Source organism: Gracilinanus agilis, chromosome 4, assembly GCF_016433145.1.
Source record: "Gracilinanus agilis isolate LMUSP501 chromosome 4, AgileGrace, whole genome shotgun sequence".
In the NCBI taxonomy this organism is placed as follows: Eukaryota; Metazoa; Chordata; class Mammalia; order Didelphimorphia; family Didelphidae; genus Gracilinanus; species Gracilinanus agilis.
In genome coordinates, this window is record NC_058133.1 from 459,804,123 (window position 1) to 459,819,706 (window position 15,584).

Consider the following 15,584-nt stretch of genomic DNA (forward strand, 5'->3'; position numbering starts at 1 on the left):
ACCCCAGTCCATAGAGGAGAACCAGTGGAACTGGGATGATTTGGTCTACCCTTCAGGTCCCAGAAACAACAGAACAGGAAGGCTTAAGGCAAGAGAGATGCTATGATAGCGTGGCAGCTGCTCAATTTTTTGTTAAGATTAAAAATACTGGAGAGACTGGTTTTGGGGTAAGAATGTCAACTTATTGATTAGGCTAGCACTTAACCAATAAATCAATAAAGTCAGTGATAGTCTTGTTGATCGAATGATGCCAAAGTTTCTTCATCCAGATCTATGTATACAATTCGAGAGCTCATTATTCAGTCCCTTCCTTGGATGTCCCAAGATGCCTCTGTTTGGTAAGTAGTTAGTAAGATGGATTTAGGGACCCCTCCTTTATTATTTCACCACAGGAGAGGCATATCTTTGCCTAAATAAGGAAAATACCAACCTTTCACCAGACACGTGACTGGCCCACCATACTTTCAAAAAGGGTGAAAATTCAACATGGCTGATTAGCTTCACCTTTGATCCTTTCAAGGTCTTCTCAAAGTACAAAAAGTCACAGCCCAGTTTAACAGGTTGTAGGGCTATTTCAGTCTGATCTTGGGAGGCTGAGGGGAAAATGATTTCACATAGAAATGTTACTAACAAATAATATAATTCAGTATTAATTTTCCTCACTTTACTGGTGCCCGCTGTTGGTCTCCTTTGGTTCCATCGATAAAACAGTTGCAGGTCCCTGTCACAGGACACCCAACAGAGGAACACTGGTTGGCAGGAACTTCATTCAGGGAGAGATCCTGAGTTCATACCCACAAAGAATCAAGAACTGAGCTAAAGGGGGCAGCTGGGTAGCTCAGTGGATTGAGAGCCAGACCTAGAGATGAGAGGTCCTGGGTTCAAATCTGGCCTCACACACTTCCCAGCTGTGTGACCCTGGGCAAGTAATCTAACCTCCATTTCCTAGCCCTTACCACTTTTATGCCTTGGAACCAATACTCAGTATTGATTCCAAGGAAGGTAAGGGTTAAAAAAAAAAAAAAAAAAAAGAACTGAGCTAAAGCTATAGCATCTTCAGCTAACCCTACTGGAAAGGGAAATTGCAATCAGTCAATGAACATATATTTTCTGCACTCCTTTGACCACTTAGAGGAAGAGTAGCTATATAGACTCAAACAAACCAAATGAAATCTTCCGGGGATTTGGAGGAGCTGTGCATTGCTTGAGGGCTGCCTCTGCCTGGGGGGAACCACAAGCAGACATGACGCAGGACATGTTTCATTATGCCTTCATTCTTTACTCTTATTCATTCTAAGCCATGGGTAGAATACCATATACAGTTAAACGTGCTCTCTGTCTCTTCCCATGGGGAAGTGACTCCATTATGTCAAGATCATGTAACTAGGGCACAGAGAAATATATAAAGTTTGAGGAAGACACAAGCTTTTATCAATATGATGGGAGTTTGAGAGCTAATTCTAATTGGGTAAATACAAACTAATCATGACCCCCTAGAAAGATGGAATCATAAAGGGGCAGCTAGGTGACTCAGTGGATTGAGAGCCAGGCCTAGAGATGGGGTGTTCTAGGTTCAAATCTGGCCTCAGACACTTCCTAGCTGTGTGACCCTGGGCAAGTCACTTAACCCCCATTGCCTAGCATTGCCTAGCCTTTACCATTCTTCTGCCTTGGAACCACACACGGTATTGATTCTAAAGTGTGGAAGGTAAGGGTTAAAAAAAGATGGGATCTGAGAGAGAGAGAGAGAGAGAGAGAGAGAGAGAGAGAGAGAGAGTGAGTTTTTGTTACTTTCACTCAAAAGGGTATGGTGTATAAATTGCCATAGTGAAGGTAGGATTTCCTAGTTCTTGATCCTGTTGAAGAGTATGAGGCTGGGGCAGCTGGGTAGCTCAGTGGATTAAGAGCCAGGATCAGAGATGGGAGGTTTTAAGTTCAAATCTGGCCTCAGACACTTCCCAGCTGTGTGACCCTGGGCAAGTCACTTCACCCCTCTTTCCTGGCCCTTACTGCTCTTCTGCCTTGGAACCAACACACAGTATTGATTCCAAGATGGAAGGTAAGGGTTTTTTTTTTTAAATCGTATGAGGCTGGTGGCTAATTAGGGATATCCTGGCTCTGTGCTAGGTCTCAGGAATGCAAGCAGATGGCACAGGTCTTGTTCTGGATGAGCTTACAACCTAGCGGATGAGGAATGGTGTGGAAAGGCAAAAAGTACTCTAGAGTTGGGTCTTAAAAGAAGGTGAATTAAGGGATTTCAATAAGTGAGGACTGGCCATAGGAGAAGGAAGGCACCATGTAAGGCATGGGGGACCTTAGGAGTGAAGGAACAGAAAGTGGAGCAATGGTAGAAGCTTGAAAAAGACAAAATTGTGGAGCAGTCTTGAATGCCAGGATACAGAATCCATACTTTATTCCCTAGACCAGTGATGGGCAAACTTTTTAAAGAGGGGGCCAAAGGAAAGGAAATTTTCCTCTGTCAGTCTGTTTCTAAGTTTCATTGTATTGTATCCTCCTCATCATATTCGTCAGATTAGGAATAACGTGCAGCTGGATAGAACATTTCAGGGGGCCGCATCTGGCCATAGTTTGCCCATCACTGCCCTAATTGATGGGGAGCTGAGGATCTTGGGAGAGGAGAGCGAGGAACATAATTAGAGCAGTATGGTCTAGGCATTAGTGTAAAAGATGGTTTAGGAGAGGGAGAGACTGGATACAGGGAACCCACTTCAGAGGCTATTACAATAACACAGGGGAGAAGAGATGGGGGCCTGAGCGACGATGGTTTTGGTGAGCATGGAAAGCTCTCAAGTGGATGGAGGTGAGATTTTGATCTACTCTTCCCCAGTTTCACTACCATCCTGTGAGTGGCCTCTGTATGCCCATCTCTGGAATGTTGAGGTCTCCGGGGATTGTGACATCAAAGCTTGTCAGCCAATAGCAGCTCCCCTCCATGGTCCCAGGATCTTGTCTTTCAAGTTGCTGAAGACTAGTTTTTCATTTTTTGACTGTCAGGGCCTGGGGCCGTTGGCTTACATTGCTCCAGAGTATGATGTCAATTGACCCCATCTAAACACGTGGTGGCTGCCCTCCCGAAGCACAATGTGGCTAACGGTCAAGCTTCTCTTAGGCCGGAGGTGCTTACTCCAAGTCTCGGAGAATGAGAAAGTATTTATGTTAAAGCGACTAGTGTCGAAACAGCTTCACGTTCCAGAGAAACAGCAGCGACTACTCTTTAGGGGTCAGGTCCTGGCTGACAACAAGCGCCTGTCTGACTATTGTATTGGACCCAATTCTACACTCAATGTCATCATCCGTCCATTGGAGAAGACGTCCCCGGAATCTCCTTCCCAGCCTCGGTCCCAGTCCTTGTGGCCTCAGCTCAACCAAATTCTGCTCAAACACTTTAGTCCACAAGATGCAGAAAACGTGCTTCGTCGGCTAAGAGAGGATCACAGGAAGTCCTTGCAACGGATGAACCTGGATGACCTTGAGAGGATCTCAAAGGTCCTAGTTCCAGAAGGGAAATACTCAGGAGCCACAGGCTCTACCCATGAGTCCAAAGGAGATATGGAGCCCCGAAGAAATATGAAATGCAATCTAGCGCACAAGGATGGCTTTAAACGAGAGAAGTCACCTGGTAAATAAAACCTGACATGTCTGAAATTAATCATGATGTGGATATTTTTTATTGTTATAGTATATTTTCTGGAGATTTTTTCCCCTCCCATATTCCCTTTTATAGATATATATGTAGATAGATATACATTTTATAGATATTTTTAGAGGTTTAAATAGATATATTGCCTATCGTCTGAATCTCCTAGACAAGTTATTGGAAGCTTTTGGTGAACTTAACCTTAGCTTCTCTATGCCTTGGTGTTTCCCCTTTTGGTAAAGTTGTATTATCTCTTCTCTATTGGGATCCCCAAACAGAAAGAAAAGATGGAAAGATGCACATTTACCCATTTCTTTGAGTTTGCCAGTTAGACCCTAGAGCCCAGGTTTTAACCTGGAGTTCAGATCCTTAGACAGATTTCAGAGACTCCAAAACTTGGACCAGAAAAATATTACATCTTTCATTTTACTAACCTTTAGCTGAAACTTCACATTTTCTTCAAATATGAAGGCAATAAATATTATTCTGAGCAGCAGAATTTCACCAGATTAACAAGAAGGTCAATTATACCCCAAAGTTTAAGAACCCCTGGTCTGGAGGAGTATCAAACCATATATTTACCTCTCCTCCAGGGCTGATACCCTCAGCCTAGGAGGGAAATCTTTCAAGCCATCAGAAAGCATCTTTAAGGACATAGGGCTTGTGGAAAAGTAGAAATAATATGGACCACCAGTCATGGGCATGGGCAGTGATGGCAAACCTTGTAGAAGGGTGGATGATGTCCTCAGGAGCACATGGAGAAGGGGAGGGGAGCTGCCTGGCCCCCGTGTCCCTCTGGCTTTTCAGTAATGAACTCTGGCAAACTCTGTGCTGGGGTGATGGCAGGTGTTCCCACAGAGAGGACTCTGAGCGCCCCCTCTGGCACCCATGCCATAGGTTCACCACCATGGGAACAGGGGCGGGCTATAATAACTCAGAAGGGAAAGAAACAGGTAGGGTTGCTTTCTAAATGGTTATACTACCATATATGAAGTAGGGAAGGAACACTCAGCTCAGGCTCTTAATAATAGCCAGCATTTATATGGCACCTACTATGAGACAGACACTATACTAGGTGTTTTATAAATATCACATTTGATCTTCACAACAACCCTGGACCATAGGTGCTATTATTTCCCCCAGTTTGTTTTTATTTTTCCAGTTACATGTAGAAACAATTTTTGACAATCATTTTCTGACAGTTTAGAATTCAGATTTTCTCCCTCCCTATCCTCCTCCTCTTCTTCCTCCTCCCCCTCCTTCCTGAGGCAGTAATTATACCCATAGGTGTACATCCAAATGTGCACCCATAAGGTTACACCCATACTTTCATGTAATATGTATTTGGTAGGTGCCATTATTAGGTTTTAATTCCCCCCCCCCCACCTTATTTTGGATGGCTAGTTAGCTGGTGGATAAATGGATAGAAAGCCAGGCCTGGAGAAGGGAGATCCTGGGTTCAAATCTGGCCTTAGACATGTCCTAGCTGTGTGACCCTGGGCAAGTCACAATCTCAATTGCCTAGCCCTTCTGCCTTGGAACCAACACTTAGTATTGATTCTAAGAAAGAAGATAAGGGTTTTAATATTTTCCTAATTTTTGACATCCATTTTTAAAAAGTTAAGTTCTAAATTGTCTCCCTCCCTCCATTTCAGGTGTTATTATAATCTCCTTTACAGATGAGGAAATGGAGGCAGATAGAGGTTAAGTGACTTGCCCAAGACATGTAGCTTAATAAGTATCTGAGGCTGGATTTGAATTTAGGGTCTCCCTGACTTCCAAGTCCAGCATCCTATCCACTGTGCCACTTAGCTGCCTCCTGGTATGTAGAGACTCCAAGAATGTGGCTTTGGGTTCCTTTGTATAAGGTCCAGGAATGTTCCTCTCCCAGAAAGCATCCTTTCTAGCTGGTACTAGAGGAAAGGCTGGAACAGCTCCTGAGCAATCACTTTTTCTCACCACCAGATGGCGCTCCTAGCTCCATATCCCAAGGCCACCGTCTGAGATTTCACAGACCCAAAGCTTGGGATGCTGTCTGGGTACCAATGGCTTCCAGGCCCTACCCACACAAGTACAAACTAGCCTTGAGTTCCCCAAGATTCCCAGTAGTTCCCAGGCTCCTTATCTCTTCCTTGGCTCCATTTTAATTAGTCTGAGATTGAAAATGCGGATTTAGCCTATTAAAGCTTCAACTTGAGCTAAGAATTTGGGGACACCCCATCTAATGATAATCATCCATTATTTCATTACTTTATCAAAATTATTCCATCCTCATTCCCTTTAGATTCCCATCTCCTTCTGAACTTTGAATGTCCCCAAGGTCCTTGTAATTTTTGGCCTCCATTTACTGAATGGATTCTAAAATAAAGATAATACCACATTATCACATTAACTTTCTGGGGAAGCTGAGAGCAATCACTCTGATGGATAAAGGTCTGAAATCTCTCCATTCCCCAACCTCAGGAGCTGTCCCTGTCAAGGGCTGACTTCCCAGTTTTATTTTTGCCAAGAGAGCAACCATGTTGGGGAGCTGAGGCTTGGGGACCAAGGGAAGGGCAGCCTTTCCCAATGTCAAAATCATGGCTTAGGACAAAGAATGATCTTCACCTCCAGAGAAAGAGCTGTTGGAGTTGGAGTGAAGATGAAAGCAGACAATGGTTCACTTGTTTATTTGGATTTGTGTTTTAGGTGTTTGGTTTTATAAGATGAATCACTTACAGAAATGAACAATATGGAAAAATAGAACATTAATAAAATTAAACCAACATCAAAATCATTAAGAGAGGAAAGTGAACAGTAGGGTCAGTTTTTGATACTTGGCAAACAGTTCACAGGTGGTGGTGACATGGGCATTGTGCAGAGATAGCAGGGACCCTGTACCCCTTAACTCAGACAGGCTGTGAACAGGGAAATTCCCTTCCCCCTTCCTGCCCTGGTGACTCCCTAGGCAAAGACCATTGTCCTTGGAATTCCTTTAAGTTGACATAGAGAAAGAGATACACCTCCAGAATGCACCAGGACAGTCTAAGCCCTGACGATCTGGGACAGACCCTGCACCCACTGAATGCCTGAGTGCAAGGAGTCACGTGCACACTACGGAAAAGGATACAAAAGGGCGAGAACTGGGGTACTCGGGGGGCAGCCTCCCATGGCTGCTCCACTCATGCTGTCTTGCTGGCCATTAATCCTATCTTACTAATAAATCTTTCTTTTTACTTTTAAGCTAAGTATGGAGTCCTCTCATTCTTGAGAATGGTTTTCTTCCTGAACCCAGGGGTTCACCATTTGCACCCCTATAACAGTGGAACCCAAGGGACCAGGACCCTGGGTTCAAATGCATCAATTCCTAAAAGTATGGAGTGAAAGGCAAGCTTTCCTGGCATCTCTTTCTGGGTTTTTTCAGAAGTTTCCCATAAAGCAGACTTCCCATAAAGCCTTTGTTTTAAATGCCCCAGTATAGCACAACATTACAACATACCACACAAGCTTCTTGGCAACTCTTTTAATTTGTCAACTCCATTCTTGTTAATCCTCAGAGGCTGTGCAAGAGACACCCTTCCTATTCTTTTGGTGCCTCCAAGATGGGAATAATTTAGACAAATACAAAAGGAAAGAAAACCAAGAATAAACTGAACCACAGCTGTTTCAAATGTGGGCTATCCTTTTGAGTTAATATTACCTGTAATACCTATCCAGTAACAAATTTTGCAAGACATATGTGTAGCAGGGGCAGCTAGGTAGCTGAAAGGATAGGGAGACAGGTCTAGACTTGGGAGAACCTGGGTTCAAATTTAAATTCAGACACTTGTTAGCTGTATGACCCTGGGGCAAGTCACTTAACACTGAGTGCCCCTTGGTGTTCTTTTATCTTGGAATTAATACTGAGACATAAGGTAATGGTTTAAAAATTTTTTTAAATGTAGTAGGGGCAGCTGGGTAGCTGAGTGGATTGAGAATCAGGTCCTAGGGAGGTCCTAGGTTCAAATCTGACCTCAGACACTTCCTAGCTGTGTAACCCTGGACAAGTCACTTAACCCCCATTGCCTACCCCTTACAGCTCTTCTGCCTTGGAACCAATACACAGTATTGACTAAGGAAGAGAGTAAGGGTTTTTATTTATTATTTTTTTTAAAGACATGGTGTTGTGCTGAAGCTGTTTATAGTGGTTTTGGTGGTGTTATGAGTAGAGGGCTGGGTATTTAAGTCTGTTCTCCGATGCTAGTTGTAAGCCCCTGGGCAAGGCTTCTCGGTCTGCCTCATCTTCTTTATCTGTAAAATGTAAAAAAAAACCCACTTCTCTTTCAAGGTTGCTGTGAGGATAAACTGAGATAATAATTGTAAAAGTAATTTGCAAATTTTAAAGCACTATTAGAAACATGTTAGCCATTATTATTGTTAAATATTGCCTCCTTTTGCATCTCTAGTACTTGGCACATAGTAGGCACTTAATAAATATTAATTAAATGAATGAGCTTAATACCAGCTACCACCATCATCCTCACTGAGAAAGGGACAGACTCCCTGCAAGCTCTCCAGAGGGGATGGAGCAACAGTTGTTTTAAGGGATCTTCCATTCTGTTTTGTGTGATCCACTGGTGGACTGACTTCTTGAAAGGTGCCTGAGCAAAGGGTTGGAATGGGACAACGATTGTGTTGTGTCTTTATCTCCCTTTCTTTTGGTAATATGTTATGGCAGAAAGTACACTGGAGTCAGAGGGCCTGAATTCAAATCCCACTCTGACACTGTGTGACCTTGGGTAAGTCACTTAAACTCTTTGAGGGAGCCTCAGTTTCCTCATAAGTGTAATGAGGAAGGGAAGGAAGGTGAGGAGGATGAAATGATCTCCATGGTCCCTTCCAGTTCTATGGTTCTGTATTCTCATATGCTGGGACTGTGCCCAAGAGTCAGTCATCAGCTTATGTGAAGGATGAGCCTGAGATGGTAAAGTTCAGTTTAAACTCATTGAATAGGACTTCTGGGTAAGCTCCAAAACTACTGCCATATACCCAAAGGGTATTACAGTGAATAACACAATTCAACAATACAAGCCTTGAATATTCAACCACAGACATTAGGTATGAGGACATTTAGTGATATCTGAATGGGGGACACCTGCATGACTTGTAAATTGTAATAGGGTCAAGGTAGTTAGGACCAGTGCCATTATATTCATGCCACAGGGGCTGCTGCCAGCATTGGCAGTCCTATCTGCCACCTGAACCAGACTTGTAGCATTCAGTCATATCAACAAGCATGAATTAAATGCCCAGAACTGTACTAGGTGTTGGACATACAAAGACAAATATAGAACAATCCATTGCCAATGTGAAAACTCCCTCCACCAAAGGGCATCTAGTCTGAAATTTAGAGTTGCCCGGAGAAATGATAAATAGCCAGTGATATAGTTAAGTGACCAAATCCACAAGGTAAGATTTAAACTCGGGTCTTTCTCTCCAAGATTAGCTCTGCTTACTGTACCATATCGCCCTCATCATTTCTCTTGTATATCCTCCTCTCCTCTGGCCCTACCATCATTCTAGTTTAGGTCCTCAACTCCTCATATTGACTATTCTAATAGCTTATAGGTTGCCAAAGTCAGCATGTCAAAATCGTCTTCAATAAACTCTACTGGCTCACTATTACTTTCAAGATGAAGTAGAAAATCCACTATTTAGCTTTGAAAGCCCTTGATAATCTGGTTCCTTCTTATCTTTTCAGTCTTCTTACATTTTTTTCTACTCCATCCTTGCCCAGCTATGTGCTCTGCTATCCAGTGATACTAGCCTCTTGTTGGTTCCTTGAACACAAACACATTCGATTTCTCAACTCTGGGCATCTTCCTTCCTTCCTTTCTTCCTTCCTTCCTTCTTCCTTCCTTCCTTCCTTCCTTCCTTCCTTCCTTCCTTCCTTCCTTCCTTCCTTTCTTTCTTTCTTTCTTTCTTTCTTTCTTTCTTTCTTTCTTTCTTTCTTTCTTTCTTTCTTTCTTTCTTTCTTTCTTTCTTTCTTTCTTTCTCTCTCTCTTTCCCTCCCTCCTCCTTCTCTCTCTCCCTCTCCCTCTCCCTCTTCCTCTTCCTCTCTCCTCTCCCTCTTTCCCTTCCTTCCTTCCTTCTTTCCTTTCTCTTTTCTCTTTTTCTTTCTCTTCTTTCTTAGAATCAATATTTAGTATTGGTTCCTGGGCAAAAGAGTGGTAAGGGCTAAGCAATTGAAGTTAAGTGACTTGCCTAAGGTCACACAGGTAGGAAGTGTCTGAGACCAGATTTGAAGCCAGGACCTCTTATCCTCAGGCCTGGATCTCTATCTATCTATCTGCCCCTACTCTGGGTATTTTCACTGGCTCTCTCCCATGCTTGGAACTCTCTCCCTCCTCATCTATCTCTCTCTTAGTCCCTGGTCTCTTTCAAGTCTCAGCTAAAAACCCCACCTTCTGCAAGAAGCTTTTCCTAGTCTTCCTTAATCTTCATGCCTTCTCTCTGAAATTATCTCATTTATCCCATATAATATATCTTGTTGGTTTTCATGCTGTCTACCCCATTAGACTGTGAGCTCCTTGAGAACAGAGGTTTTTTTGCCTAGCTTCATATCCCAAGTTTGGCTCATAGCAGGCACTGAAAAAATGCTTGTTGACTTTGTTGACTTGTCTTGTCTCTTTTTTTTTTTTTGAGACTGTCATTTTAAAATTTCTCTCTAGTGTTTCACATCACTCTAGTACTCCACAGTGGATCTATGAGCTTATTTCTATGTGTATTCTCTCCAAATATGCAGTTCTAAACTCATTCTCATCTTCTTATTCTGTGAAATCTCATCTATATCTTTTTTGTGGAATAAGTTTGAAACATGTGTGTTAACTCAATATGATAAAAGTTTTCCTTATTCTCTTCCCCCCACTTCTATTCATTTTATTTTTTAAAATTAAATTTTGTAAAAATAATTTTTAATAATTACATTCTGACATTTCACAATCCAAGTTCTCTTCCCTCCTCCCTTCTCCTCCCCCTCTCCTCAGAGGGTAAGCAATCTCATATAGGTTATTCCAGTGTTTTCATATACTTCAAGTTTCTAGATTCCTCATGCCATGAAGAAGACATATATCACATAAGTAAGAATGAAACTCATGAAATAAAGGCAAGAAATGGTAAGGTTCTATCTGCATTCATTATCTGACAGGCTTTTCTATGGTTGTGGAAAGTCTTTTTCATGAGTCCCTTGGGGTTGTCTTAGAAACTTGTTTTGCTGATTAGAGTTTATCATACAATATTTCTGTTACTGTAATCAGTGTTCTTCTGGTTCTGCTTACTTCACATTGCTTCAGTCCATAAGTCTTTCCAAATTTTTTTTTCTGAAATCATTCTGCTCATTGGTTCTCCTGGGGCAATAGTATTCCATTACAACCATACACTGCTACTTATTCAGCCATTCCCCAATTGAAGGATGTCCCTTTGGTTTCCAATTTTTTGTCATCATTGCCTCATCTTGATATATATAACTACAGAATAATTTTGGGGGGGATTAGTAAAGTATCATGTAGGAGTGGAAATTGAACTGAGCTCTGAAGAGGTAGAGGTGAGATGGGAAAGTATTCTAGGCATGGGAACCAGCCCATTCAGACCTGAAGACAGAAGAAGGAATGTTAGCCTTGGAGTAGGCTTGAATTGTAGAGTGTATAAAGAGATAATGTATAACAAGTCTGGAAAGGCAAGCTTGTGAAGGGACTTAAGGACCAAAGAAAGGTTTGTACTTTTAACTAAATGGTCCTTGGGAGCCTGCGAAGCTTCTTGAGGGGTGACATGGTCACATCCAAACCTTAAGAACACCATTTTGGCAGTCATATAGAGAATAGATTGAAGAGAGGAGAGACTTGAATCAGAGATATAAGGCACTGTTGCAAATTGTTTTCAGTTGTGCCTGCCTCTTTGTGACCCCATTTTGGGATTTTCTTGGCAAAAGATACTGTAGTAGGTGGCTATTTCTTCTCCAGCTCGTTTGACAGATGAGAAAACTGAGGCAAACAGGGTTAGATGACTTGCCCAGGGTCACATAGCTAGTAAGTGTCTGAGACTGAATTCAAACTCATGAAGATGAGTCTTCCTGGTTCCATGTCCAGTATGCTATCCACTGTGCCACCTATGCTACTCCAAATATTGTAATAATAGAGGGAAAATGTCATGGAGACTTAGTGCCTATCTGTGTGTAGAGAAGGGGATAGATGGATTCAAGAGAGGATCTAGAGGTGGAATCAACAAGACTTGGCTACCAATTGAGTATAGATGGTGAAGAAGAGTAAAGAGTGGAGGACGCCAAGGGCAAGGAGAAGGACATAGACTGCTGTAAGAAGGTTCTGCCTTGATAAGTGCACTTTATCAGAGGACATGCAATAGCTGAACTACTCAAATTTTTTCTTATTTCTATTTTCTCTGCCAAGGAGAATAACCTTTGTTTTGGAAATGGCAGAACAAAAAATGGCTAATAGAGAGCTGATACAAGATTAGATAACATTCAACTGCAGTTGATGAGTTCTTGGCTCAAACAACCAAAATCCATGGGTTCCAAAAAACCAAATTATACAAGAGATTCTTGAAAGATCCTGGGGACTCTGAGGGGTCATACAAGACTGGAAAAAGGCTCTTGTTGATCCTGTGATCCTGTAGAATAGTCTATATAAACCATTATAGGTCAGCAAGCTTTACTTTGATTCTTGGGGAAGTGCTCAAACAGAACATTAAACAAATGGTTAGTGAGCATCTAGAAAACAGAATTAGTGATTACAGAGGGCTAGCATTCACTCAATCAATCAGCAAGCATTTATTAATCATCTACTATGTGCCAGGCACTGTGCTAAGCATTAAAGATTCAAAGGGAGACAAAAGATAGTTAATCTTAAAGGAACTCATGGGCTAGTGGGAGAAACAGTATCCAAACAAATTATACCAATAAATTGTCTATCTAGACTAGAGTATAAAGTTGAGAATCTCAGAGGGATGGCACTGACAAGGGGAGAAAAAGCTATCTGTAGGAGTTAGGATTTTAGTTTGGACCTAGAAGAAGTCAAGAAATCCAGGAGGCAGAGATGAGGAGGGAGACTATCCCAGGAATGGGGGACAGCCAGGGAATTGCCAACATTGAGGACAGTGAGGTGTCTCAGGCCTGGAGTTGGGAAGATCTGGGTTTAAATCTAGTCTCAGGCACTCCCTAGCTTTGTAATCCTGGTTAAGTCACTTATCCCAAATTGTTGAGCCTTTACCATTCTTGTGCCTAGGCACCAATACATAATATTGATTCCAAGATGGAAAGTAAGGATTTTTTTTAATGCTCTCATGGCTTAGTCAAGAACAGACCAAGCCAGACTAATCTTATTTCCTTTTTGGACAAGATTATTACTTAAAATGAAAGGTCAAGCAAGCACTTTAGGTCTAGTTTACCTGGATTTTAGCAAAGTATTTGTTAAAATTATTCATATGTTCTTGAGGAAAAGATGGAGAGATGCGAGCTTAGATAAGTGCTATTAGCTGAATCTGGAACTGATTGAATGACTGGATTAAAAGACTTAAGTGTTAATGGTAAAGGTTTCCAGTGGAGTTTCCTAGTGATCTGTGCTTGCCCCTGTGCCTTTTTGCATCTTTATTGGACTTGAATAGAGGCATAGATGGCACTCTCCTCAGGAAAGGCTTAGTAAACACACTGGAAGGGATGAATGTTGAATTTAATGCAATAGAAATCACTCTCTCCAAAGTTACCAGTGATCTCTTGATGTGGCCAAATCTGATTGGATTTTCCAAGTATTGCTTAACCTCTCTATCACATTTAACCATATTAACCACTGTCTCCTTCTAGATATTCTCTCTATGGAATTTCATGATTCCTCTATGAGTTTTCCTCCTACCTGCCTGACCATCTTTGATCTCTTTGGGATATGGACCTAGTAGTGTTGGGTCAAAGGGTATATATGGTGTTCTAGTGTTTTGGGTTTAGTTCCATATTGTTCTTGTTAAAATCATTAATCTGGGACAAGTTGGATGCCACCTTGACTGACAGGGATGGCAGTTGAGAGATTTGGAATGTTCCCAGGTGCCGTGAGCTAGGGGCAAACGTTGGTTGGCCCCCACCCTATAAATATACCCTAAAGACTACAGTTGAGAGGTTTCAGATCTCAAAGCTGGGACTTGAGTAAACATCTTTGGATCAAAATGGGCAGAGGGAGGTGAAAGGGTGGTTGAAGGGTAGAAGAAGGTAGGTCAGAACCTGAACCTATATCCTTCTTGACTGAGAAAGCCAGTGAGCCATCAATATCATTGGTAGTAGAGCTGAGAGAATACACAAACCGTCAATCCATATCTATATCAACAGCCTTCCCTATTCTCTGGCTTGGCTGTGGCCAGGTCCAGTCAGAGATAGAGAGAGGGGGAAGACCTCAAGCCTCTACTAGTCTAGCAGTCTCAAGTCCTGATCATCAATTAACTTGGTAGCCAAATAGCAATAGGGTTTCCAATCCCCAACCCTTGTATCTTGTTATCCTTTCCCATCAATAGATAAACAGTGTTTAATGGCAAGTACCTTCCTGAGTGGTTATTCTATCAGAGCCCTTAGGAAGGGAGAATCAATTATGCAGTCAGATTCCAATCATTATCCAAAGCCAATCAATAGCCTATTACCAATCAATCCAACCTCAGGTTGGGCCTAGAGAGGTTAACCATCCACCTAACCTCTCAAGGGGTCCCCACCTGGGCAACTGTTAGAAAGGAGTCACTGACAGGTTAATCAACAAAAGCTGTCAGGGAGAAGAAGGATAATTTACAGCAGTAGCTACAGTGAGAGGAATGGGTTTTCCTCCCCCCACCAACTGCAGTTGGCTTAGGCCTTGGGCTCTGATCCCTCCTTCATATACACTATCCCTAAGATCTATATACCAGCCATCCTGTTATATCTAGAAGGAAGATCTATAGGGGATAGTAGTAGTAGCAAGAGAGAGGAGATATAGAAAGAAAGAAACAAAGATCTGATCTCAGATCAAGAGAGATCAGATCATAGATACACCATCATTGTACATATATATCTCTCTATCTCCAATCCTCCTTTCTTTTAACATTCTCCAGAATGGTTAGATTAGTTCACAACCATGGCCAGACCTTCTCAGTTTCCTTTGCTGTTTCTGTAGCACGCCCCCTGATTGTGGATGCTCCCCAAGTGTCTGTCCTGGACCTTCTTCTAGTCTCTCTCTATCCTCTCATTCAGTGACCTGATCAATACCCATAGGCTTAATAATAATTTTTATGCAGATAAATGGATGGAAAAGCAGGTATTAAGTGGTTACTGTGTGCCAACCATTGTGTTAAATATTGGGTCCCAAAACAGAAAAAAACTAGCAGTTCCTCTTCTCAAGGAGCTTGAATTCTAATTAGGGAAGACAATATATAAAGTTAATGTTCCAGGCAGATGGAAGGGTCCATCACTCTTTTTTTTAAAACCTTTACCTTTTGTCTTGGAATGTGTACTAGGTATTGGTTTCAAGGCAGAAGAGTGCTAAGGGCTAGGCAATTGGAGTGACTTGCTCTCAGTCACACAGCTAGGAAGTGTCTGAGGCTAGATTTGAATATAGGACCTTCCATCTCTAGGCCCAGTTCTCTATCCACTGGGTCACCTAGTCACCTCAAAAGACCCACAAGTCTTAAGAGTACAATGGTATGGCTAAGTAGTCCTCTGTCTCAGCAAAATGAATGGAGTTGTCGAACACAAGGAAGTAGGGTATCCCTGTGCTGGTGACTCTGTCTGATGCCCAGCCATCCTAGCTCATCTAGGAAGACCTGGACCAGGAGAAAGTTGGGGATGGAGAGAAAACAAGGGAAGAAGATGGCCCTCAAATTTCTAGATCCAGCCCTAGTCTCTTTCCTGAGTCCTTATATCTTCAAATGCTGGGGACTTCAAACCCAGAGG

The 15,584-nt window shown here is 42.2% G+C and overlaps 1 protein-coding gene across 1 annotated transcript; it reads left to right on the forward strand.

Moving 5' to 3' along the window:
• Positions 1 to 3,102: 3,102 nt before the first annotated feature.
• UBL4B (ubiquitin like 4B) lies at positions 3,103 to 3,648 on the forward strand. The gene has a single exon (XM_044674099.1). The coding sequence runs from the start codon at positions 3,103 to 3,105 to the stop codon at positions 3,646 to 3,648; it is 546 nt and encodes a 181-aa protein (XP_044530034.1).
• The last annotated feature ends 11,936 nt before the right edge of the window (positions 3,649 to 15,584 follow it).

Bases quoted from the DNA above. Each gene is read 5' to 3' on its own strand.
- UBL4B (XM_044674099.1), top strand. From the start codon at position 3,103: ATGTGGCTAACGGTCAAGCTTCTCTTAGGCCGGAGGTGCTTACTCCAA.